Source organism: Amblyomma americanum, chromosome 8, assembly GCF_052857255.1.
Source record: "Amblyomma americanum isolate KBUSLIRL-KWMA chromosome 8, ASM5285725v1, whole genome shotgun sequence".
Taxonomy (NCBI): Eukaryota; Metazoa; Arthropoda; class Arachnida; order Ixodida; family Ixodidae; genus Amblyomma; species Amblyomma americanum.
In genome coordinates, this window is record NC_135504.1 from 110,515,570 (window position 1) to 110,543,269 (window position 27,700).

A 27,700-nucleotide genomic window follows, 5' to 3' on the forward strand; every position below is an offset into this window, starting at 1 on the left:
GGCTCCCGAACAGACGTGTCAGCGCTGTTGCGAACACAACCCGGAAGCATTTTCGATCAAGCTTTACACCGCAAACGGCCGCACCTGTGCTCGCTTCCCGATGTCTCACTGCCTCTCATCAAAAGATGTTGGGACGATGTTCATTGCGTGGTGTCAGACGAAAAAATCGAGGCTCGCACACGTACGCGCAGTAATCAGCCACATGCTGAAGAAGCGCCAGTCATTTTTCTCTTTCTTGAAGCTCAGGTACCCGCCAAGAAGAGGGCCGCTTGCCTAGGCGCCACACTTTTGAAATTTAGGATATCGCTGCTGATATACTGCATCTTCCACAGAAGTTGTAAGAAATTGGGCGGGAGATTTTGAACAAGCTGTACCGGGGAAATTTGGAGGGTGCACTTAAGCTCCGCCTTAAGGGTATGACGCGATAGCGTGGTTAGTTAATTCCTATATGTGCAGAATGCCATTCTCTGCTTTACATTCATAGATACCTCCTGGGAGTCCCCATACCCCTCCTGGCGATGCGCCACTGCCCTGTGATGGCAGGTACTCGCAGCGGTGTGCCCTCTGCGACCCAACTTGCTCTTCCCAAGCGACCAATCATTAATGTAACTGCCACCTGTCACGGTGGGCAGCTTTGTCGCTTTCCGGTGGGCAGGTTGTGATGACGCCGCAAGGTCACATGACCAAGACGGCCCCCTTGCATCTTAGGTTGCTCTCTGGGGACCACCTTCTAGAATCATGCTCGTGATTTCTGGCTCACAACGCCGACGCCCACAACACTCAAACCGCATTTTCTGGAGAACGGGGCCTTTAATCAGATCACGGCAGATGGACAGAGGTTGTTTCTGTTAAAAGAAGATAGAAAATGAAAGCCCGGCTATAAATGAGAACGCGTACGAGCATGAAAACTATAAGAGAAAAACTGTACAGAAGAATTTTAAAGCGGAAGAATAAAGCAGCCGTTGTAGAGGCAAATAGATCACGGACGAGCTTTTCTGGGCACCCAGAGGCGTCCTGAGAGAACTGGCGGCTCAGCACAAAACAAGATAGACTTGGCGTGGGCAGTGTTTCCCGGCACAAGCGCTGTGTCCCGTTTGACAGGACTCACGTACAGGCAGTAGAAGATCGATGTTTACAAAATTGTGCTGCCTTTTCGATCCAGAACCAAAGAAAGTAAAAGTGAAATAGGTAGAAAATGGCAAGTTATAAGGAGTAAAAGACACACAGAAATCTTTTATTCCTTGCCTAAGTTGTAAATTGGCCTTTCTTTGCCACATGGGGCGCTCGCCGTGAAGCATGCCAAGCCACGCCACAGGCCAAACAGTTCGTCTCATTCGCCCCACAGAATGTTGCGCCCCGGCGGAAGCGACGCCTGTATGCGGGGGGGAAGCGGGCGGCTAACGGTTTCGGCGGAGGCTTCCTGCAACATCCATCCATCAAGACTTCCGGTGGCTGCCTTGCTGGGCCTACAGACGAGCGGGCGGAGGCCAAGAGCCGAAGAAAAGATGGAGCACGCTCGCAAATCGACAGCGGGCCGCTATCCATTTCTTTCCCTCCAAGCGCGCTGATTGGTTCTTGAGGGAAGGCAGATATATACTTCCCCGCGCGCGCTTGTCATCGTCGTCGACAGTGGAGAAAATGGCGCGGGATGAAGTGCATACCATGCACCGGACAACGCAACGCTCACAAATATGCTTGTGTGATTCATAAATCAGCTCTATTAAGTTGAAACAAAAAAGAGCGAAGAAAGAAAAGAAGCGAACTAGTACATCCTCAAAATCGATACCACACTCATGTTACTGAGTTAAAAAGACGTAACAATGTATGCATAAGCACCGAAATGAAAAACCACGAAAGTAGTACCTATTTTCAGACACAGTAGTGCTGAGCATTAGACAAAAAAAGAAGAGTACATTGCACTTTAAAAGTGACCAATTGTCAGCTGCTCTTTCGATTTTCTACTTAACTGCAGATTAAGTCATCCTCACGGGACTGGGCAAAGAAGAAATGAAATAAAGAGAATAATTCAAAAGTGAGACATCACGAAAATTGCAACACATTCAAAAAGACGATTATGCCATCCGAGAGAATAAAAAAAAGGAAAAAACCCAAATTATTAAAAGGGCGTTTGCTTTTTTTCTACTGTTCATATTGAGGAGCTCTTCAGGTAAGCTGTTAAACAACTCTGGCGCATAAAATCTTCGAGCCCTTTTCCTATAACTAGTGTAAGCTCGTGGCATCACAAATCTTTCCTTTAGCCTCAGTGTTCTTACTTTGTTCACAGGTTCTTTGCAACTGATGTCATATTTATTTGTTAAAATCCCATATTCATATAAATATCTTAATTCAATTGACTCAGATCATCCATGATATCTTGTGATTGCCTATCAGTGAGCTCTGTATCGTACACAATACTTCTGGGAACGTTGTGCAGTGGCTTATTAACCTTTCTTTGCCGAGTAACAGAGCAGCTGCCGTAGATTGTAATAGCGTATCGTATGATGCTTTCGCCTAAAGATTGAAACATATTGTATATTGTAACGCGTTTACACAGTTGCTCCTTCTCGTAAGTTGTATATATACATATATATACACACACGCACACACACACATATATATATATATATATATATATATATATATATATATATATATATATATATATATATATATATATATATATATATATATATATATATATATATATATATATATATATATATATATATATATATATATATAACTTGCTTTAATCTCTTACAAATATACTGCATTAGACATGTTCATCCAGGTAAAGAGTTCATCTATGCGCAGACCCAAATATTCTACAGAGTTGGTGCAAGTAACTGGGACGCAACAGCGCTCGTCATAGCGCAATCAATGAAGCCTTAATTATTCAACGGGCTTGTGAGGATTCTTAACGCACATGAACTTCGTTTCATCACGATTTACGAATATGTAACTTAAGACGTTCAATTTATAATTTTTTTATATCTCCTTGCGTCGCGGATAACTCATAGTTATAAGATGGATGGGTAAATACAAGTCCTCTATCGCCAGAGTACAGAAATAACTGTGATGAAAGATTCAAGGTATCCTGGTTATTTATATAGATGTTAAAAATAAGTGGCCCAATTGTTGAGCTTTATGGAACTCCATACTCTAGTAACTATTTGTTTCTAATTGTACTTCCTATGTTTAGGTAATCCTGAAAGAATGAAGCAAACCTGCTGGTCTCTAAATTCTATTAAGTTTAGTTAGTTTTTCAATTAAATTTCTATGTTCAGTAGTATCAAAAGCCTTTGTCAAGACTAAGAACAACGTTAGTGTTATTTGTGTCTTATCTAGAGCTGCACAAACGAAATCATTGAAATCTACCAATAATGTTGTAGTACTGCGATGCTTTCTAAACCCATAATGAGTAGTAGATATGTTTCTCACAGAAATTCATCATAATACCATGCAAGTATTTTGCTATTATATGCGTTATTATAAGTATGACTATTGGTGTATAGTAGCTTATTTGCCTGACAGGTATAACAAGTTAAATTTTTGAAAGTTTCGAACCCAAAGCTTCTTGCTCATTTTGCTCTGTTTATAAGAGGGTTCTAGTTAGAAACACAGCAGAACTGCTCGCATATATCTTCTCCTCATCACCATCCATCATAGAAACCGATCTCTACGTGCATGCATCGCTCATGGCATAAGTCATAATTTTGTGCAACCATTCTGTATAGTCTGAACTTTATGGCTCACGAATATCCCTAATCTACTGTGCATGTCAGTGGCGAATAGATTAACGTCATGCCTATCTTCCGAAATCTCAGGTTCATGTGATGCAGAACGCTCTGCGCTCTCTGACAAGTTTGCGAAGGCTTCCGCAGGATGCTGAAGGGGAGCTCGTTAATTGCCGACACCTGGCGATGGCAGCGAGAACCTGTTCAAGGGCCATCTGCGCTCGCCCCTCCGGCCCAGCATGACACGAGCTGACCGCTCTCGAAAAATCTCGGCTGCTGTCAGTGACAGTTTAGAGAGCCACTCCGACGCAACTATAGCAGGGAGTTGCAATCACCCCCATGCAATACCGTGCAGTGCAGGCGCTCCATGCATCACACCATTCCACTGAAATGCCGACTCAGAATTTTTTGTGTCCACCTGGTTTTGTTTTTTCTTTCGTGCTTTTCTGATGACCGTGCATGTTCATCTGTGTGTTTGTGGAACCTCCTTTCTTATTTTTTCTTCTCCTTATATCTCTTTTTTCTTGCTTCTGTTTTTTCTCTCTCTCTAATTTTTTTCTCTTTTATTCCTGTTTTGGCTGCTTCTATAGCGAAGTACTCTGCGTAAACTAAAAACCAACCATGAGTGCTACTACAGGGTCTGCGGTTTGAGGCCAGATACCGAGTGATTCAGTTGATTTAAACTGCTCAAATTTCGTTTTATGGCACTCCTCCTTTTCTAGACGTTGTCGCCGTTGCATGAGGATAAATGTTTGGACTTCCTGGCATAGCTTTGGGCGGCGGCTTTTCTTCAAGCAGATGATATCTATCTCGCAAAGACAAACACAGAAAAATACTACATAAGCATTTTCTTAAGCGCGGTCCTGCCGAAGTCGTGCAGAGAAGTTAGAAAAGGGGGTGCTTGAGCATACTACCTCACTAAGTCAGGGAAAGGAGAGCCAGAGTGTAGAGTACATTGTTGCCACATGAAGTTCCTGTCCTATAAAACCGAAACTGACACTCATTATAGTACACATAGTGCAACTTCTAGATGAAAAAAAATGGCATCATGATTAGAACAGACGTTTGTTGAACTGGTAGAGCATGACTGTGTCAACTTGAGGGACGGTGTAGGTATTCAAGTAGTTACGGTGGGAGTACATAATGCGATAATCGTATAACTAAATAAAACTAATCAAACTTCGCCCTGGTGCAACAAGAAAAGACAATCTTACGGAGATTCAACCAAGAGTAAACGAAAATAAACATTTCTAAACGTGTAAAAGAAAAATATTTCTGTCTACCGTACATCAGTTGACACAGAGATTAGTATTTCAAAATTTCCATTCTGTTCGTAGTCGTTACCAATTAATCAATCGTTGAGAGCAGAGGAATGTGAACACAGAGGGCCTTACGCCATATGCATGGGCTAGAAGTAAATAAAGAATTCAAATTAGTTATGTCGGATGAAGTCACCGGTGACTTTAATTGGTTTATAATTTTAAAAATATTTTGAACTGTAGATGAAATTTTAACTGCATATCAGGTTGAATGTTGTTAGACCACAGGGGATCATGTAAACTGCGTTTATTTGGTACAAAAAAGACATTTATTTTTACACGCACTTTTTCAAGAATAGTCCAGGCAGACTGCGTGATTTTCTGGCAAGCTCTCTCTTATATTCATAAAATGCTGTCTATTTTTCCTTTTCGTTTAGATCCCCAGCACATCACATGCGAACCAAGCTTAGCCGTCACACTGGAAATGCGGTGCTTGGATTTGAGACTACCACAGCTTGTGTGAGACTAGGTAGCGCAGCTTATCAACTTGACTAAATACAAAATATGATCCTGGGGGAAATCAACGCGGTACCTAATACGAGCCCCACTGCGTCTGTAGCTCCAAATTAACATATTTCTCCCAAACACAAAACAATTCTTTTGGTGAGATTTGCTGCTTTATAAAATTTTTGCAGTATATAATAAGGAGTCAGAATTAAACCAGCAAATGTGGCTCTTTATTGTGCATCTTCTTAACTATCGTATCTATCACGATTCGCCGAGCCTCCTGATGGGATATTGCTGCGGGCGACCACGAAGGTGCGTGCGAGGAAGGGGATGGGTTTTACTGCGAAAGCACCACATAACTCATCGGCAATAAAACCCGGCGTTGTTGACAGCAAAATTAATCACAAAAAATCACAGATTATGCCATGGTGGTACCAAAGAAAAAGTAATATTTCTTCCGAAGGTGTGGGGAATTGAACTAAAGCACGCAATCGATAGGCCGCAAAACCGCGTTGCTTCTTGGTGAACAAAGTCGAACCTAGTGCATGCGTTGCCTTACGACTGTACGCTAATGAGTAGGTGTGTCATTAGGAAGAAAAAATAGAAGGCAATTAAAAATAAAAGAAAATAAAATAAACTACCATCCATTCGCACACAAAGCACGCAAGTAGTCTTAAGTGCGTTCATCAATTTTTACACATTTTCATAAGCGTCGGTATCAACACTCAAAAATTATCTTTAAAAAACTCAAGTATCTTAAAAACAGAATACATGGGTCTGGATGGCATCTCTTCTGTTTTCATTTACCCTTCTGGTAAACTGCACTAAAAAGCAAGGCTGGTCACGTCTATTACGTCTCAGAACGCGGTCCGTCACGCAAGCGGCATTAAATGCCCCGCAGCGGCGACTCAGACGTAAATATCTCCATGAATATTTTATTTTCCTACCATGAGAGAATTAAAGGCGTAACGTAAAATAAAACATCGCTTTATCTCTTTAAAAGCCCGAGTGGTCATGGCAACCGACAAGGTTCAATGAAAGCGGTCCGAAAACTACTCTAAACCAGCTGCCCATAGCATTGTGCGGCGAAGCTTGACGTCATCGCTGATCACGTCAAACAAGGCGACTTTCACAAGTCGGGCGGAGTCGTGAGCGATTGAAACAAAGCAGCAGACCAAGAATCGCGCCCAAAGAAAGCCAGGCGCTGTCGTGGGGGTCAGCGCAATAGAAAAATCGGCCGCGGGGTCACGGCCTGACAGCAAGCATCAAGACGTGTCTGACAAGCGGCGGCCTCTCCGCGCAGCCAGGACGAACGCTTGAGATCCGTCACGAACTGACGAAAAAAAGAAAAGGAAATGAAGACAGGGGGCAGATGAAATAAAGAACACATGGCCTGCCCTCTTCTAATGGCATTATATTGGAAAGGAGGGAAGATATAACGGTGCAGCACTCGTCAGCTTCAGTCTCTGTCTCCCTCTTGAAGATGGGTGGGGGCGGGGGTTGCCCCGCCAGGACCTCAAATCACCTCTTCGACTCACCGCAGCGGAGCGAACGACGTACTGCACAGACACCCCGCTCCTCGGGGAGCGGGACGTTCCGCGCCCAGGCCAAGGGCAGCTTGCAACACAAAGGGCAGCCCGGCAACCCCTGCCGCGCTCGCTTCCGGTCGCGCCGGTGCACTCGCGCTCCTTCTGCTTGCTCTGTGGACTCAACTCTCGTAGCGGCAGCACGCGTTCATTCCCTGCACGCCTTCCGGTCTCTCTCTGTGTGACTCATCCTCACAACCTTGTAGTACTAGGAGCAACAGCAGCAGCATTGCTTCCTTTCTATGCGTTTCCTTAGCTCCCCCGCACGTCGGCTTGAGAGTCGGGGACCACGCCGCGGAGCGCTGAGCCAGTGAAACAGAGGAACCGCATTTACTACCTGTCGTCTGCACTTCCAGGGCAATTTCGGCTGCACCGCGGAGCCCGCGTCACTTCCGCGGCTGCCACCAGAGGGCTCACTGAATTTGTGTGTGCGCGCGCTTCTGCAGGGGAGACTTCGCGTCTCCTTCAGCGACTCCCTATTGGCTGACATCAACGGGAATAACTTTAAAGAAAAGGAAAACAGGAAGAGCGCAGATATACGAAACTGCCGACGTCTGCGAGTTCTGAATTGCACTTGACAATTCAAATTGACGGTTAAGCACCCCTACTGCGGCGTTCCGCAAGGAGGTAGGGGCGGGGTCGGGAGTGGCATGTGCTTCGGGGCATTTCCCGCGGTTCGGAGGGAAAGCGGATAGCCATGGAAAAGCGAGATAAGTGCCCGCTGGAAAAGAAAACTCATTTTTGGAGGAAACCCGTGAACTTTGAACGCGATGTCCGCGCTGCTCTAAACAATTATCGCTTCGTGAAGAGCCGAGTGTTGCTAACGGCGCGAATATTTTGCAAAGCAATTTTCGTCAGGGAGCAGCTTTCATTTTATTTTTCGTTTCCTCTTGCTTCCTCCTATCTTTGTTACCTGGCTAGCGCTATTCGTGAGCTATGCCTTCAAATGAGTCTCTTACTGCCTTATCTTGCCAGCGAAGCACTTCTTCCAGGTTTTTTTTATCACACTTGAGGCTGTTAGGAGCGCACTCGCGAAATTGAATTTCATGCCCCTTTCATCTTCTTCACTACGATAATAGGAGCGCTATGCAGCCAGTAGCATCGATGTGTACATTTTTTACGGCGTTATTCATTCATAGTGAGTAGTCTTATGAATAGATATTTTTTAAGCACAAAGATAATCATTTCTGGTGAATTCATTTGGAGAAAGGTGGGCATATTGTAGACATAATGCGTACATGCACCATGTTATAAAGTTAAACTATACCTAAATAGTTGTGTCGAATGGTGAACTAAAATTTTTGCCAGCAGGAGTTAAGAACAGGTAGGGTGTTTCAGTAGTGTTTTGTTCACAGAGAGTTCGACGAAGCAGCCATTTTCTGCTGACGCATTTTCTTCTGCATCCTGATGAAGCGACATACTCTAGATAAATTAATAAGGTGAAGCAATAACCTAATATAGATTACAAAGGTCTATGTTTTTCAATAGACGAATATGGCTGATGATTGTTATGATGATCACGATAACGATGTGGCCTCATCTGAGAAGTTATATGGTCTTCGAGGTACCAATGTGTTGCATAGTAATAACAATCGACCTGCTTTGAAATTCGATTCATAACTATGAAGTAAACACAAATGAGCTGAGAAATATTACCTAGTCTGGCGAGGGCTCATAGGTGAGCGGACACTCCACCCACACGTGACGAAATATAAGCGCCAATGGAATAGCAATGGTTGTACGCACATACTACGCCAGGCTTTGAAGGGCATGTGTCTAGCGGTATAGTCCAGTAAATAGGTGTCTTGTATACACGCTTTAATTACGTTTGGAGATGGTTTCACAGAGGAGTGTTACATCTTTCATCGAAAGTCTCACCCAGCATGTGGCCGTGGGGTTTTCATCGTTACATTTAGGTTGCAATGATTACACTGTGTCGTAGCATGCAAATGCGGTGGTAGCTGTAACGACGAATGCTTAATGTACATCGCTTTGACAACAAGCGCTCCTAATATGCATGCTGTGCATTGCAGCGTGTTTGCCAAACAAAAGGATTTCGGGTGGCCTGGGCTGGACGCAGAACCATCATATGATAGCCTGTTGGGAGACCTTTCAGGGATGTTTTCAGTAGTGAAACAGCGGTTAATACATGCGAAACTTTCTAAGCCCGCTTGTTGAACAGCCGACGTACTTCACTGGATTGGAATACCTTTCACACTACGAATAGCCTCATGCCTCGGATTGTGGAACTATAGTTTCGCTCTGGCAGGTACCATTCCTGGGTCCTGGTTAGTGTATTTGTTTCTAGTTATTTTATTTGCCGATTTTGGCTCCCCGAGCTAGCATCTCATGGGTGTTACATGTGGCCTGGAACACTGCGCACCGTTAAGTTGAGAAAAATTGCTGCGTGGCACAATGCCAGGAGTGCGCTCAACTCAAGAAACGAGAATATGGCTATTCAATATGCGTTGCTTAAAAGCGTCAGGCCCTTGCGGTTCGAGTCTTGTAGGTTGCTGATCAACTAAAAGCTGCCGACCAACTGGATACGAAGATGCGTGTTTACTAAGAGTTACAAAGTGGAATTGCTGTGTATCCTGCATTAACTGTTTGCTGTATAGGGTGCAGCAACATGTTTTATGACTGCACGGAAGGTTCCCTGACAATGTTTTAAGCGCGAATAACCCACCACGAAGAGATGTAAAGCTGGTTTATAATTATAGAATCATCATGTTGTTCTATTCCACTATTCACCACTAGTACCGAATCTTAACGGTCTGCAAAAAGAAAAGAAAAATTAGATGTGGCAAATATTTTTTTTTTCAAGTTTGAGAATTCATGAATATCTCCGAGATAAGAAAACCAAAGGACCTTTGCAATACCCTACCTGCATAATGCCTTCAAGTTTCCATATGAGCTCATCCTTATGCTTTCAGTTTAACTTTGCACTTACTTTTCTTCTGTTGCACCCCGTAGGTCCTGAGCGAACGTACGGTTCTTAAAGCTGTTTTTGCCGTGAAGGAATATTTGCATAAAGCAGTGTACCATTTTGTTTTCAGTGCCCATATTCTCATGCAATGTTTCTGCAAAACTATCATGTTGAAAGGCCTGCATGAGGCTCGAAGTATTTACACGCTCACTGCCATAGCGATTTTCGCACCCCATATCCCTGTGGGTCACGATACACTTAAAAAGTGCTCAGTGTGGTATGACCGGCCAGTGAGCTATTGTTGAAACCAGGTTTTTTCAGCCGCCAACAGATGGCAATAGCGACCTTTATTGTGACAATCCTTCACTGACTCTTTGAATTCGTGCTTTTCAGAAAATCTTTAAACTTCAGGGGTTACACAGGTTTCAATGCGTGACTCCACATTCGCGGCTGCACAGCTTGCATGACTCCATAGACCAAACCTAATTCGCTTAAGGAATTGTTTTTTTTTTTTTTGATACCTCAAACGCCCCTGGTATGATGCATTACATGATGGATAGGCATGGCAAAAAACAATGGTCTTGATAGCGTCAGTAAATTCAGAGATGGTTCTTTGCGCTTCTTCGGATCGGTACAGGACCTCTCCAAACGTTAATTCCACGGTGTTCAAGAAGAAGACGATGATTGATGCCAGATGATGGAGACAAAGAGAAAATATATTTACAGGATGTACATTGGCAAACTGCGTTACAAGTTGAGTCACACAGACAGTCAAACTGTAACTTAAAAGAAAAGATCTCACACAGATAAACTCGACAAGACCTTACTCATCGACCCGAGGTTAGAGTCTAGGTCTGTACAATTACGTGCCACTGCACGGAGCCTCTAGCTCAACTAGACAAGACTAGACAAGACTGCCCTCCAATGATTTTACATGCAATTTTAAATCTTTTGCGAACAAAGAAGTTAGGGCGGTCATTTTTCGAGGAGTTCTCGCCCTTATTGCTTGATGCTTTCTCCTTCCCTGCCGCACTCGCCCGTCGCCTCTCGAAGGATGAAAAGTCTTTTTTCAGCTAATTGGCGGAACCACTGACCCACTGGCTCACCGCAGGAATGTCGGACGGCGGAGAATGACGACGCTTCGGTGCCATCGAGAATGCCAGAAAAAGAAGAAAAAGAAGGGGCCCATCGCGGAATGCGAGATGGTCCGCTTTCTGCCGCAGTGGGAATGCTGCCTAAGACCAAGCGGCACCACGTGCTCGTTCTGGGCGCCTCGCATGCTTTCTTGGCGCATTTAACAAAGCCAGGGGTCTTCGGCCGTCACAGCGGTCAAGCCGCCAGTGCCTCCTGCGCCTTTGCCACTGCTTGCGGGGGTAGGGGAAGGGGCGGTGGGGGAAGACACGGGGATAGGGGGGGGGAGCGTAGACCGGAGGTTCGCAAGCTAAGGGAATAAAAAAAATATGCGCGTTGATGAAGCGCGGCCTTACAGCGTCCATAAAATAGATGGCGTTGATATGATGCACGGCGTCCTGCGGTAGATCATTCCAGTTCCAGGAGGACGTTACGAAAAAAGATCGAGAATGAGTGGTAGTTCTTGTGGTGGTGGGGCAGACTAACCCCCTCTCTGTACAAACCCCGCTCAAAAAGCGCAGACGAAAAAGATGATTCCGCAGAAGCCAAATCGGCCAGCGCCCCCTATTCTAAACGCGCCAGGGCTTCTTGCCAAAGAAAAAGAGCGAGGGGGATAGTCTGCGCCATCTGTTAATCGACGCGGCACACAGTTTCTCGTCTGTTTGTTGACAGACGAGACACGAGAAAAGGGAGTGCAGAGGCGTCTTTTTTGCCCTTCGCGCACCACAGTTCGCTTGTTTCAGACCGTTTCCACTTCTGTTTGGCGAAAGGCGGCCGCCGTTTCGTGTTTACACAAAAGAGGAGGCCGGTTTAAATTTGGTGCCTCTGCGCGCGCACCAGCCGCGGGCTCTTCTTCGAGCGCAAGGCGGAAGTGACGCGGACTGAGTGCGCTGGTGCGGCTGCGCTTAGCAGACGACTGCTTCCCTCGTGTTCCGCCACTGGAACAAGGTGGTCGTCTGCTGGCAGCACGTGTTCCTATACGTTTCTGTGGCAGTTTGTTGACCCCGGCCCGGGCTGTGCGTTTCGGGTTTGAAAACATGCAGATCTTTCGTTATACTCTCGGTGTTGTGCCATCCCCGCTTCCTGTGAGTGTCTGTGCAACGTCTTGAAGCATCTGGTGTAGCGAGTGCGAGCAGCCACCGGTCACCTTCTACCAATCATGGCGGAGACAGGGATAATGCTTTCAGCGCTTCAACTTCGAAAGTCGCACAAGTATTTGTTCTAAAGTTAGAATGGTCATGATCAGTTGTTCGGCGTCTCTCATCTGCAAACCTCACATTACCTGCCAGTTAGGACCAGAATACTGTTAGGCACCTACCTCCGGAATTTTACAGCTAAACTAAGAAGGAACTCCAGGTTGTATAATCACTTCACGCCAGTTTTAAGCCGCTCTTAAGGACAGTGCTGCTTTGAATACTCTGAGAAATTTCTCCTTTCCCAGTTATCACTTGTCGGCACCTCTACATTTCGCAAGCGGTATTGAATTTTCAATAGCACTTACTCAAATTACAAATCTACGATCAAAATTGTTAATTATAGACTCTGGGATAGTTATCCATACCTTTTGAACTCCATAGCACAGCTGTGGATTCCTACCGTTCCCTGTGTAGGGCACGCTAGAAACTGCGCTCACTTTTCCTCGCTGTGAAACGTAGATTGTCATAGAATCGTGTAACGAACACAGAGCCTTCGACCAAACGCTTGGCACCTCACCTGAGGGGAGAAGTTAAAAGCGTTCTTCATGCCTCAAAACAAGCTCCAAGGGACGAAGCTTTACATCAGTCTCTGACCACTGGAAATCCTGTGAAGACATCGAACGATCAAAATCGAGACAGTTTTCCTGTTCGCAACGAGCAATTCTCGAAGGGACTATGCTGAGACCGCCAGCGGATGTTGTCCACCAACGGCTTCATGCAATTTCGGCCAGGTACAAGAAAATAAAGACGCTGTCAGAGGTAAGTCCACTCGTTTGGAACGTTGTGTTCAGGCGTTCTTAGTTTAATCGGGGATATACCCAGTCTCGTTCCTAACATCTGAGCGCAGTTCATGACGCCCGCCATTCTTTGCACAACCGTGGACGCCTGTGATGGCCCACTTTGTTGCGAGATTTATTTTGTGTGCCCTCAGCCCCGCTCTGGTTCAGCTGATCCCGGATATCAGCACAAGCCAGAGCTGGTCATCCGAAGCAGTTCTCTTCACACTTTTCGATCTGCACAGGATAACCTGGATCTGAGCTAGGTGGTTCATATTGCACATAAAACAGCCTCCAACGATGGACAGCACACAACAAGGAGACATACTGGATATACATAGCGCACGACGAAACCTTGGGCTGGTGCATTTCTAACACACGAGCGAGGGCTGTCGGAAAAATTTTATTCCTCAATGTGAACTTTTGGTACCTTTAGCGTAAAAAGTCATCATAATTATCCTTAGTATTCGTAGACTATTCCAAGATGAAATTTTTTTTTTCACCCACTTTGATCAGGTTTTCTTATTCAAGTACATGAGGCTTTTGCAAGTCGTAAAACGCGATCGCGCAAGTTAGGCAACATTAGATCACGTCTACGCTGACTTATTACTTAAAACTTGATACGGTCTCATAAGATGTGCAAAGGTCTCAAATTAGAACTTTTTCTTTTCAGTTGACGATCGCGAGATTCTTTCTGTCGAAGAAACAGATGATTTTTTTATATTCTTAGAGGTCAGCGGGAAACAGCTAGCTGTTATTACGTATGCTCCTGCAGCTGCATCTGCACTAGCCTCTCACCTGCACCCGGTCTTGCACCTTGTCCCTCAGGTGGCGCTTGAATCCGAAGGCGTTTCAAAGGGGACGCTCCTTCCTTCCATCCATCCATCCACCCGTTGAAGTGTCTCGCACGCTTTGCTCTTTGAGCGTTGATTGTTGCAGAACAGCCTTCCTATACTTCCGCGACAATATAAATTTAGTTTTATTACATTCGTTGCATATCACGTAATGATGAAACGTACATGAAATTACGAAAATGACGTTAGGTTCTTCGCAGAGTGTAGTGTTGTACGGTTGTGGAGTGGTGGTCACACTGAGGGCAACCAATTAATATTATTCTAGAAATTGAACAGAGAGTGCTGCGATATTAGACTGTCTTGTGCACAGGGTTTTACCATGAGTTCCTCGTAAAACAAACATATTTGTACCCTTCAAGCACCAAATAAATGTGGTAAAAGGAATTTTTGTAGCGATAGCTACACTCTGCCAGCCACTTCGGGAGGTCAGCGTGGCTGCGCGCTGAGCTGTGGCATCACCACTCCGCCAGCTGTGCGCATGCGCAGAGCGATGTTATAGCCCGCAGCTGGTGTGCTGCCGCTGCCTCGCCGCTGCGCCGACGGCGTAGCAGACGCCACCCGCCTCGTCAGTTGTGCGCATGCGCGGAGTGACGTCAGAGCAGGCAGCTGGTGTGCGCGCCGCGCGCCTACATTACGCTAGCATTTCGAGCCTTCAGCCTGGCGGCGCCGTGGCCACCGTGGCAGCTGCCGGCGGCGCGACGCGCCGGCGAAATCGAGGGGGAAGGAGTGGCGAGGGGGAGAGGGGGCAGAGAATGAATCCACGTCCAGGGAAAAGATGAAGAAGGAACGCCCAGCGAAACGCAGCAGTGAGACTGACTTTGCAATTCGACTGAGCGAGTTCCACTCGGCCAGCTGTAGCTATCGCAATCACTCCAGGTTTAACCAAGCTAACCACTGTCATCTTTTGAATAAATCATGATCAGAAGACCTATCGGAAGCCAAATGCAAAAAAAATTACGCACAAAATGTTTAACATTTTCGCACATTTTTGTGGTGTGCGCGTATGTGAACATTATGCCTCAAAGCTGCGGCATATTAGACATCGGTAAATCGCTATTTATAACAGAATGCGCTTGGGAGAATTATTAGTACACTAGTTATGAAACAGATAGAAACTTGTTTTTTCAGGTATACAGGAATAACTCCACATGTGGTTTACCGAATACCGCTCTGTTATGCAGCCTTCGCGTCTTCACTGTTTCGGGCTTGGCGGGCTAACATACTCGGGCTACTGACTGCATCCAGCATACAGCATTGGTTTGTCTGCTGCGAGGTGTATGCAAGTCCTCTTTAGTACCGTCTGAGGGATTTCACTGTTTTGTCGGCTGCCCCTCTTCAGAAGTGCTTTATTACAGGCGATTGCTCTATCATTTCGGAACTTACCTCTACCTTCGAACTGAACCAGCTAGCATATATATGCCGTCTTCGGTAGCACCTCTACTATCGCACATGCCCATGGAATTTTTTAGTGCTAAGGCTTAAATTAAGCCGAAAAGCAGTTGTCTGTCAGTTTGTGCTGTCCCTCGTCTGGCTGATAACAGGTCAGAACCTTCCCACGGGATTGTGAGAAAACTGCCCATTAAGGCAGGTGGCAGTTTATTAAATGACTACAGGCTCCTCGGGAACAACATAACTTGGATCTCACAAGCCCCACCGATGGCAGCACGTGCCACCGCAAGGAAGTGGTGCATCGGTTAAGCGCTGTACCACTGCGCCAGGAGTGGTGGGAGGACTCGGAGGAATCTGTGAATGTAGGGAATGACAAATTCTACTAGAGTACAAGTCTAAATGATGCAATATCGTGCAAACTGATATTATATGACATATCAACCAAGTTAAGTCAGATCAAATCAAGCAAGGGCACATGAAGTCTAGGTAAACTATGCAAAACCAAGGCTAACCCTGGCAGTGCCCGATAATCTATGGTTAACTGCAAGCTGTAACTGCCGTTGATATTTTCCGTACAATTTATACCTCTTATTAATTGTTAAATAAAGCTCAGCTCAACTAAACCTCTCATTTTTATTTTTTTTTTGCCAATAGTTTCTTCTCTCCTTTAATATTTTTGTTAGGTTCCGATTCTTTTTGTGCTTATCGCCACGTAGTGGTGACGGCAGTCCAGGCAGTGAGGAAGACAGCGGAATATTCTTCAGAAAGGAAAATTTATTGGGGCTGACCCGCACCCACAATGGACTGAATGAATCGGCGGTGGCTAAAATAAGCGTGCTCAGCGGCCGTCGAACAGAATCCCTGCGGCTCCTGGCCGCGGTCATGTTAAACCTTGCAAGGAACCTTCGAGATAAGGAACGAAAAGCAACTGCAACAATCTGGAAAAGTGTGGAAGCTGTTGTTCATGGCCACGATCAATCGAGATAAATCTGGTCGCGAGATCTGGCGTCACAAACAAAATGATAAAGCCGCCTGCCGCTGGCTTTGAACGTGAGCTATCAAACTATACAAGGATGCGCGGCATGACTCCTCTCTGAAATAAGCACCGGCTCGATGCTTTACAACAAAAAGAAAGGAATAAAAAACAACAAGCGAAGACAGAGGAGGAAAAACACTGGGACTAAATACAGAGCGTCAGTTAGCGTCCATAATAAGGCTTCAGGCGCACGACATGCATGCACAACTTCTGGGCCTGAACAGCGCTGCTGTGATGCTCTCGCTCCGTCGGGGGACACTTCGTAGCCAAGCTAAGTCGACGAAGGATCTTGCATGGGCCAAATTTGTGGCGCAGAAGCTTTTTACTAAGTACTAGGTGGCGCATGCGCGTCCACACCCATACATGGTCTGCCCGCTTGTATTCTGCGTAACGTTGGCGTAGGTTGTACCGTCGAGCGTCGGTGCTCTGCTGATCTTTGATCCGCCATCGGGCAAGTTGTCGGTCTTCTTCGGCCTTTAGGCGGGCAGGGACGTAGATGTCTTTATCTGTGACGTTCGGGAGTATGGCGTCGAGCGTGGTGGTTTCCTCCTCCACGGACTAGCCTATATAAAAGGCGTCATTTGGGTGGTCTCTTGCACTGCGGTTTTCAAGGTAAAGACGACGTAAGGCTGGATGGCATCCCAGGTCTTGTGTTCGGCGACCGCATACATGGCCAACATGTCAGGGATAGGTTTGTTCAGATACTCCGTAAGACCGTTGGTCTGCGGATGGTACGCAGTACTTCGCCGGTGGCTCCTGTGGCAGTAGTTCAAGAACTTCAGAAGGGCTTGATTGAGCACGGCCGTAATGCTGTTCCCGTATCCATGATTTGAACTTCTGGGGCGACGTGGCGCAAAATAATCTGTTCGACAAAAACTTTGCGACTTCAACCGCAGTACCACTCGGCAGGGCTTTTGCTTCGGCGTAGAGGGTCAAGTAGTAGGTCTCTGGGATGATCCACTTGTTGCTCGAATTTGACGACGGGAAGGGGCCGAGGAAAAGGGGCCGTAATGGTGTCACCACTGCGTGATAACATGAAGTTGTATGAACTAAAAAACATACAATTTTGCTTTGACGAACAAGGCAGTCATGTTTCTTCCAAACGGCCTTTGAATAAATGCGCTGCCTAGAACTGGAGCGAGCTGTCCGCAACAGTCATCCTTCAAACTTCAAGTGAGTTGATTGTCTGGACTACAAGATTTTTTGTTCCTAATGAGCCACATTTACAAATGGACCGCAATTTGCGGCTTATGGAATAAGATTTTGCTTGTCTCTTCGCTCCAAGATCACCTTATCGGTAGACTTCCCATTAATTGAAAAACTTTGTCTTGGACCTTCTCAAAAGCTGCACACCTCCTGCTAGTAAGCCCTCATTCTTCACACAGAATAATTGCCCCGTTCGCTTTTCTTTCTTTCTTTCTTTTTTTTGATGGAGGCACCAAAAGAAAGAATACGGAGACAAGCGTTCAAAGCGAAACGCACGACGAGGGCTCGAAAGCGATCGAATTTCACCTGGGGCTTCCCTTGACCGCCTCTCCCGGCGCTCGCATCGCCGTCTGGAAATGCGACGCGTAGTGAAGCAGAAAAGGAAAGACAAAAAGAAAAGGGGATAGGGGAAAGAGAAACAATGGGTTTCCCCCGTTCTGTCAGCACAGGCACGCACGCTTCACGTCTGCCGACCGCTGCCCGAGGATCGATATGAACCGCGGTGCACATACGCTCCTCTCGCTTTGACGCTTCCCCTCCACCCGCTTTCCCACACTCCCGCCGGGCCTTTCCTTCCCCATGCGTGTGCTTCCCCCCTGCGTCGGAGGGCTCGTGTTTCACTCTGCGGTGTGTGCGGACTTTTCGAAGCCCCGGTGCTCGCGCTCAGAGCTTCGCCCAACGTGGTGCTGTGCTTTCACTCTTTTGTGTTTTCTGGGCTGGTGAAACTTCCGCATTCCAGCGATTCCTCCAGTTTTGTGGCTTCCGAGTGAACGCGGTTTGGAATTGGCACAGTTCTGCGAGTTCGTGTCCGTGTTGGCTGAAACGGGAAGGTGGGGAAAGTCAGTTTTGCGATGACCACTCTGCAAGAGGCACGTCGTACCGGCCAGCGCTGGAACCTTTCGGCGGGTCAGCCTTCATCAATACTGTCTTGGAACAAGCACTTCCTGGGATGCATTCTTTTGTAGAAGGGTACCATGATCGTCTCGTGTATGAGGTAAATTGCGGATTGCTGGCCGTCCAGATTGGCCATCGTTTCGTGGTACTTCACCCGTGCTGGACACGACCGTCGCCTCAAGCGCTCCTGTGCACATAAACTTTGTCACAGCCCTTCTGAAATACTGCCGTCCCTGTCTGAAAAGAGTGCCCATGGTGTTAAAGGGTCAGCTCCTTTGCCTCATGAGATGAAAATTTCATCGATCCTCGCAGCATCTGGCCTCCATGGATACCGGTTACAGTCTCACTGGTCAACGGATGTGGTCTACATTTTGTGGCTGATGTTCGAAGTTGGACACAATTATGAATCTCACCCATGTCACTGGCGTCTTCTCAGAAAGGACGGTACGCCTCTTGCAGCCTTTGTCAAGTCCACGCATTAGTGAACGTGAACCAAAAAGGCCAATAGGAGGTTTGCAACTGCTCATTTTTGTGTGGTTATCCTTCATCCAGTTTCCTTCATTGTGGCTGCGATAGCGACAAAAAGACGACGGCAGCGTTTTCCACCAGTTTATATCCGGTGGTCTGAAAAAGCAGGCGTCCTGCATTTTCGCTGCCTGAATTGTGTCCTCCAATGCCCGAAAAAGTTCAGATACGCCAAAAGTTCTCATTATGCAGGTACCCAGCGTCCCCTGGTGTTCTTCAGGAAGACGTTACCAGATTATCTTTTGGCAAATGAGAATGAAAACAAACGACAATATGCTCGACTGTGGTAGCGAGATGACGTCATGCACTTACCAAGACACCAGTCGTTTGATTTGCAGGTAATCCCAGCGATGTTTTTGTGGTTTCGTGCGCGTTTAAGTTTACAGCAAGACACCTACGCTGTGCTCGAATTCTTTCTGCAATAACTTCGTGCATTCAAGCGCAGCAAAAAGTCGGCTGTAAGTTGCCTCGCTACGAAGAAAACCAAGAGGGAAAGCTCCTCGCCAACAGTGTTGCCGCCAGTGAATAAGAAAGCTTCGCTATGCGAGAAGCAAAAGTGAAGGTGATCCCGGTGCTACGGAAAAAAATCGAGGATTCTGTTCAATTAAAGGTAAGTTCCGGACTTGCTCCAATGATTTTTCATCTGCGGTTTGACGTTATTTTCGAGAAAAGTTAATTTTTTTGCCTACCAAAAATGATTCGGTCATCAGTTCTGCTCTCAAAATTACAAGCTTACGGAGGAAACGAATTTCACTTAAGTTTGCCACTGTACTGGTGCGGACTAGTCTGCTTTGAATCCGACTAACTCGTTTGTTGTTGAAGTTCACTGTTGCAGAGAACTTGTCTATATGTTTCATATTATATATCTCCGCGAAAGCTTCTAATGCTTGTTTGTTCACGGTCAAAGGTACCGGCCCTCCGATTTATCGCTGTGTTTGTGTTGCGAGGTCCGACCAGATTCATCTAGAATAATTGTAGCCACTTGCAACTGCCTGCATATTGTTTGAGGTTGTTGTGGTTGCTTTTCGTGCTTTATCTCGAATGTTCTTTGTGAGTTTTAAATTCAGCGCAGCCGAGAGCAGCGGGATTCGGTCCTTTAACGACCGCCGAGCACTTTTATTATTATGGCCGCCGTCGAGTTTTTCAGTTGCCTGTGGGCGCAAGTAAACCCAGTAAGGAGTTTGTTTCAGAGAAACCACAGTCTGCTCGTGGTCTGCACCCGGCTCTGTCACCACGACGTGCCAATGTTTAACATCGCCAAGGATTTCCTTTTTCCGAGTAAATTGAAATTTTGGGAATGGCTCTTATACAGTGGGAATTTTTTCTTCCTCTACTGACCACGTCCAGTAAACGTACTGGTTAGAACTAGTGAACGACAAAAAAATAAACTGGTCCCCTCATGTCACTTTAGAACCTCTGTAGCCAATGGTCCACGCATGCGTACCCCATTACCCCTAAGCATGTATTTCTGATGTGATATAATTTATTTGGGTGTTGTTTTATGGGGTATCTGGCTTATCTCTGTCTAGGAAAGTAAGGTAACTGGGGCTTAGAGACGGAAAACAAAACAAAAGAAAGAAATGACACGTAATTCCTGGCTCTGAGCTTGGTCGTGCGCCTTCGTAGACAAATTGCGTGTCGGACACCGTGGCGAATAAATTATGCTAATGCTAACACGATAAAAAGCAAGTGCTTCCCGGTCGACCTTGAAGAGACATCGTACTTAACTTGTGAACGCTCGCGATAAGTACTCATGACTGATTCACTTTGCCTCGTTTAATTATGCGGCGTTCTTTTGGAAACCTCTTTCGGCACATTATTTCCAACAGGACAGTAAATATTCCCCAACTACTACGTTACTAACATGACAGACCTTGGAAAGCGCGTGGCTCTGTGCAACTGTTGGCTAGGGCACTATAATAAGTAATCTGCAATTCATAACGGTCGCGCACTTGAGCTGGGCTAACTCACGGTTTCGCTTCAGTTGCCGCGTAGCCAGTCATGCAAACCTATCTTGCGAATGCTGGTTACACCACAAGCGTTTAGGCGCTCCACATTTTATCAATGAAAGGCCAAATGCACCACAACGGGCGTCGTCCCAACACGCCTCCACCGCTTCGGGGGCGCGTGTCACTCACGAGGCTTGGGAGGCGTTGACCGTTACCTTTTCCTCTTCACGTCGACACCTTCACGGTTCATAGAACTCGCCTAAAAGCACGATTTTTCGTCCCAGTAAGGTGCAGTGCTGATCATTGTTGAGTGCTCATATGAAGTCGCTTGCCTGCAGGGATTTTTCATGCCGTATACGGTGTACAATTGGAAAGCACTCCCTTAAAAAAATTTCCTTAGATAATCTATAGACTGTCCATAGAGTTCTGTCTATGAAGTTTATACACTTTCTATAGACAAATCCTATCGTGTAGCTTGTAGGCAATACAAATCCTATAGACAGTCTGTAGACAATCTACAGATTTATGGCCATACACTTCTAGTAGACTTTTCTCTGTCGACAGTCTATTGACTGTCAGTAGACAAAAGGAAATATCTATAGGAAAACATTGGAGTCCATAAGAAGTCTATATACCGTCTGTAGACCATCTTTATACGGGCTGCTCTTGGTTGGAATATTGCCAATAGTCAATTACTGCAAAGCGCAGCTCCGACAGGGCAGAATGTCCTAACAACGCTTCCAAAACATTGTTTGCCGCAGACCAGTAAAAAATCTCTTGCCTTTGGTCCTATTGAGACATCAGCCTCCAATACGCAAGCAACTGCAAGACCGTTGCGCGATTTTTACTTAAAGAAAAACTTCATCACTTATACGCTCTTGGCAACATCAGTCCACTAAAGTTTAGGCTGACGTTTTAAGGCCTCGGGTTTGGGCCCCTGATTACAGTGTTTGTTGACATTTTCAAAAAAAAAATAAATAAAAACAAAACCCTTCGTTTTTTACAAAAATATTTAATAGAGAAAGTGCGGTGATTTTTAGAGCAACGAAACAAACTGTTTTCTTCAAGTACACAACCTGGCGATGTAGGGGCCGCATATTATCTGCAGGTCAAGCCCGTTTGAACCTTATTGGCACTCTATTTCAGCTCATCTGTTGGTCGCCGTTAAACTGATTATCGAGGCTCCAGAGTGCGTTGAGAACAGGAATGAAGTGTGCCGGCGTATTTTACTGGTCATGCGTTGATTTGCATCGATAATTGTTCACACGCATTCAGCAAAGATGCCCTCACGACCTTTTTTTAAGCAGTCTTGAAGAAAGGCAAATACTTCCAACAATTGTTAGCTGAGAGTTTCTAAATCACCTAAAAGCTGCTGACGCTTTTATTAAACATTCTGAAATACATCGTTGTGCTCAAACTTGTTACTGCGGGCGATTAAGCTTTTCAGGCTGAACGCTTATTGGGAGAATAAAATTTACGCGGCACAATGCTGTGGCTTCACCGCTGTTGGAGTATAAGTCATGCAGTGTCTATTCAGACAAGACACGTGGCATTGATGATGGGCCATGCACAGGCTCAGCGCGAAAGCACCTCCAGAAAACAAAGTTGCGTTCGTGGCTGCGTGTGAATATTTCGGTACACTGCACGTTACTATTCAGGCGTGGCACCACGTAGCGGTCTGGACGCGTCGCCCCACAGGAAATTCCGGCTTTCTCCCGCCGACAGGTGTCACCGCTGCGGCTCTCCCTTTCACCACCTCTCCGCCACGGAAACGCGGAAAATTGATAAGAACGCAAATGTCAGGTCACTCAGGAAAGAGCGGAAAGCAAACAGATAAAGCTGCCCGAAATGGGCGAGGGAAGCTGGCAAGAACACGGCGTGTACCGTTGCGTGTGCTCGGAGCCTCTTTTAGTATTGATTGAGGATTGACGTCTGTGCGCGTCTCCCAGCGAAGCCGCCGCAGTGTGACGGATACGTCGTGACGTTGTTCGCCCGCGTACTTAGTGCCGGTTTCGGTTTTGTGTGCTGCGCCTCTAAAACCACTGCGGTGTTCATGCGCATACAGTGACTACAAGCGCCTGTGACAGGCCTCACGGAGAGTGCCCTTCGTCATTCGTTACAAGTCTGCCTCTGCCGTTGCTATTACTTCAGCGTGTCGCACGTTCGTGTTTGAATCCGTGATGTCCTGTGTGATTCCCCCATTTTGAATGGTAGCGAAAGAGAGTGGCTGAAGTTGCAGAATACGAGATGACATGCTCAAAGGACTTCATTGATTCTTTAACTGCCCTACAAGTTAATCGCATGTTCATCCCGGGAAATTACTACGGAAGGCCCTCGGTACTTCATAATGATCTGTTGCGCATTGGGTGTTTTTTCTTAGTGTTTCTAGATGTTGAGCTCCCAGTGTCTTGAATATCGATGGTCTTATCGATGTTCATTCTTCTTGAATTTTTGGCCAGGATTGCGTTTATTTCTTCGAAATCTATGTTATTTATTGAAGGGGCCCATTGTAGCTTCACCATTCCAGATTAGGTGTTGCACATATCTTTCGAAAGTTACGTTTCTGCCCTGCTTATTTTCTAGAAATATCGGGGGCCAGTCGTTTCACCTATTCAGAACAAACGACAGCTGCATCGCTGTAAATTTCCATTCCTTCTTGCTGGGAGTTATGCATTTGAGCACAGTAAGTGTACTTCGCTTGAAAACGTTTTCCGTGCACTGCCTGCAACAGCTCTTACTAGGGTTCTTACCGTTGCCAACACGTTGCTATTTTGTGCACCTGCTCGGGTTTTGACGAAAATTTACTCAGTTCATTGCTTTTCTTACCGGTGCCTCGTGTGAACAGGCCAAATGCAATTACGCTATCTTTCTTCCTTATCCAGCTGTCAGCTCTGCCATTGTGCTCGTTGTCCACGTATTGTTTTGGAATTCCAAGTTTCCGCTTTCTTAATTTCCTTCCTTTCAGATTTCTCCTTGAAATCATTTGCATGTGCTCATTGATTGCAATGAAAATATGGCGCTGCATCTTTTTACGATCTCTCCTGAGTTGTTCATTATCAGCCGCGTTATTAGTCCCGGCGTATTGTTGTGTTCAAGCTGACTTGACTTTTCGTAAAAAATTAAAAAAAAATTCTTTGACTGATGTTGTTTGGGTTTGGTATTTCCTGGAGATATTCAGGGCTGTGTGAAATATACTCGCTGCCTTTATTTATCGGCAGCTCTTTTTCGCATAAACATTGCCGCAGATGAGGGTTCGGATGGTTCATTTAAATTATAAATTGTTCTCATTCAGTGTTCATAGAATAGCTTTAAACCTCGATTAATCGGACCGCAGTTTCCACCACCTTCCGCGGGGTGCACAGCGTGTTGCGCGGATCTTATATGAAGTTTTTTTTTTTTCCGAACCGTTTCGTCATCTCCTTTGTTCAATAAGCAGAAGAAAAAGAGTGCTTCAAGTGAAGCAATTACAAACTCCTGCTTGTACTTCAGTTTTGTTTCTTGAAAGTACATAGCCTGCAGATATAACCTGCATCCTGGAAGCGGCAATGACTTGTCCACGTTTAGAATTTGTGCCATCATTGCACAGGACTCCTCGGGCTACACTGTCTTCAACGGAACTGCAAAAGAATCTTCAAACTCCTTCTCAGTGGTGAGCAGAAGTCGCGACTTCAAGACTCTCCCGTGATGTGACGCTTCATTGCTGCCTTCGGCTGCTACCCTCCGTGATAAATAAGAGTTCGGCGCTTTATTTCTACGGCAAACAAGGGAATGTCGCAAAGATTGCACTGCGAATCGTGATCGTGTCCTTGCTAAAAGTAAATCATGGCAACGCGGCGGCCAAACTCGCTCTCCCTGGACGCTTACCGCGAAAGGATTATGGCAGCTGCTCAGTTCCACAACGCGCGAAAAACCATCGCTGAGGTGAGTGTTATGCATGCTTGTCATTCGAGTGGGGAATCAAATATTTAAAGCAGTTTTTAGTGCTCCTTTTTAGAACAATGCAGCAACGTCTCGAAATTGTGAGTTGAAACTTTATTCTGCAACACAAGACTCCTGCGAGGAGGCCAGGTAGTTTTCAGTGAGAAGAGCTTGAGGAGCCTTAGCCTACCTGCACGCAGGCCAGCATAACAGCGTGCGGCTAAGGAAGTGAAGGTATATACTTAGAAACAAGCATATATTACTAAACCGAAGAGGCAAACAAAACAGTAGACTCAGAAAAGAAAAACAAGACGTCTTCGCACATCATTAATTCTGCAAACATAACACGCAATTTCGTGGCAATGGCGCAAACAGGACAAGGGACCAAGACGAGACGCAATTGTTTTAATGAAGAAACTGTGGATATATCAATGTTTGTTTCCTTAGATATCTTATACAGAATTGTAGACAATAGATATTTTAAAACTTCTGTGTCCTGCTTTGTTCTGCATTTGCTGGCATTCCAGCGTTCTAAATAGCGCACGCTATATGCGGCGGTGTTTTTCTGTAACTTTGCATTGGTGCTTGTGATAGTAGTTAATAAATTATTTATTGACTGCAGCTTATAAATACGATGTTTTGCGAAGATTTCAGTTTTCGCTCTTCATTTAGTTTGAATTCTCTATTTTCTTAGGAGAAAATTCATTTAGTCGACTGCAGCATAACTTGGCGGTAGGCTATTGTTCTCCGGTCGTCTCTCCAAAGCTCCCCTAACAGAAATTTCTTTTGAGGTAGGGTGAGGGCCCATTCGGCTTAGTACAAATTGAAGCAATATTTAGTGGTAACCTATTTTCTAACAGTTTCAGCTCATTATTATTTCCTAATATGGATAAGCTGTACAGGCTGTCTCGGGAATCAGTCACGAGCTTTCAAGCTTCCGCATTGATTTTATAACCCTGAAACATAGGGCGCGGCGGCTGTATGCGGCACAAAAAAACTAAGGAAGAGTATGAGCAAATTCGCACACCTATGCTTGAATCAGTTCTGTTTGGGATAACGAAACGTAGTGCGACACGGAGCAGTCTAAACAAAACGGTAAAATTTACTGAGGAGATAACCAAAACGCATGAGGTTGTTACAAGTTCAGATTGCCTAGTTTGCGTGGCTGCCACCGCATGTCGCAGGGCACTGAACAACAAAAATTTCCGTGGGCAATTTGAATGCTTTGCACAACCCCAGTGGGTTCCTATGGCAAACGGAACGTGGTGCGAGTGTAGGGGGCATTTTATAAGTCATATCCTGCGACGCGCGTACGAAGAGTAGGTCATCAATATCAGCATCTTCGCATGCCGCGCTCTTCAGTTCTGTTTCCGCTGAAAATAAAAACATTCCCGTTCATTTAAGCGGTATTCGCTACTGACGGTGGACAGATGATGCCAGATGGGGATTCCCGGGAAAGCTGGCCATGCATTGTGTTTCCGAAATAAGACGCAGACATGAAACGCTTTGCAAGAGCAGCTGTGTGCTTAAATTCACCACAACGCACGAAGACGAAAGCACGGAACGAGAAAAGGACAACAGAACTCAACTGACCGCACCAGAACTCTGTGCATTGCTCTTTTTTGTGTACGTCGTGGACCGGACTACTCTTTAAAAGCAGAGAGGTTTCTATAAGGTCACTTTGTAGTAGTCACTGCAAACACTGACACTCATATCGCAGGGTCGTGTGATGCTAACTGACGCTATGAACAACGTCATGAATGAAGCACGAGTGCAAGTGATGAGAGCGGAAGGATGCGGCGAAGCATTTGCCACCGTTAGCCAAGCAGGCAGTGCGCATGCGCTCTAGAGCAGTCCGACCGCTACGCTACGACCCTACTGCGGACAGTCATGCAGCGTATCCAATAACACAAGCGTCTCGTAATACCCTTATGAAACTATAGCTATGTCAAACAATTTTATCGCGGTCTGTGACGTTGTTCTCTCACTTCCAAGACAGGTACCGCTGTCTGTTGTTAGTTGCCAGCTGGTTATCCAGAGTGTTTAGCACGGACAGGTGTCCGCGGGATTTCTGGACGCTACTAGACACGCGCTTGTACGTGCGTACTCTGTCCTTCACACAGAAGTCAACGCAACTGTTACGTATTTTGGTAGCTTTAAGATTGCGAAAAAGTTTAGGTGAGCGACTGCTCTTACTGTGGTGCAGAAAAGTTACTACGTTATGGTTTGCAGTAAGTAAGAGAACGTAACGTAGGAAAAGCAACCTGAACTATGGACAGTAAGAGTACGGGTGTAATAGCCTACTGTCCTAAATCGCTTAACTGCCACCCGTTGTAAAGCGTTTAGCTGCTGTGCGATCCAGTTGACGGGCAATAAAATGGTTTGGTTTATGGTTTAGGGGGGTTTAACGTCCCAAAGCGACTCAGGCTATGAGGGACGCCGTAGTGAAGGGCTCCGGAAATTTCGACCACCTGGGGTCCTTTTACGTGCACTGGCATCGCACAGCACACGGGCCTCTATAACTTCGCCTCCATCGAAATTCTACCGCCGCGGCCGGGAGTAGTAAAATGGGCTAAGGTTGGTACCAAATTGGGTGTATAAAATCGACATGCGGCATTTCTTGCTCTTTAAACGTGTGCCTGATGCTACAACAAGCGTCTTTCCGGAGCCTATTCTAAATACAGTAGGTTACTCCAAACGCGCTTTACGAGAGCAGATGGTTGCGCGCGTCGGTATTATTCAATCGTTAAACAGATATGGGAAGACGGAGAACATCTAGCGTGCGCGTTCATCTTCTGTCGAATGTCTCTT

At 45.9% G+C, this 27,700-nt stretch overlaps 1 protein-coding gene across 5 annotated transcripts in view; it reads left to right on the plus strand.

Moving 5' to 3' along the window:
• The window catches only part of sick (sickie), a 959,410-nt gene that overhangs the window by 170,187 nt on the left and 761,523 nt on the right, over positions 1 to 27,700 (plus strand). Inside the window, exon 1 of one of the 5 annotated variants that reach the window (XM_077635297.1) lies at positions 12,102 to 13,101. The exons of the other annotated variants lie outside the window; for them this stretch is intronic. Within the exon in view, the coding sequence (XP_077491423.1) occupies positions 13,018 to 13,101 (84 nt within the window). The 5' untranslated portion in view covers positions 12,102 to 13,017. Of the gene's footprint in view, positions 1 to 12,101; positions 13,102 to 27,700 lie in introns of those variants that run through there. 5 annotated transcript variants of the gene reach the window in all.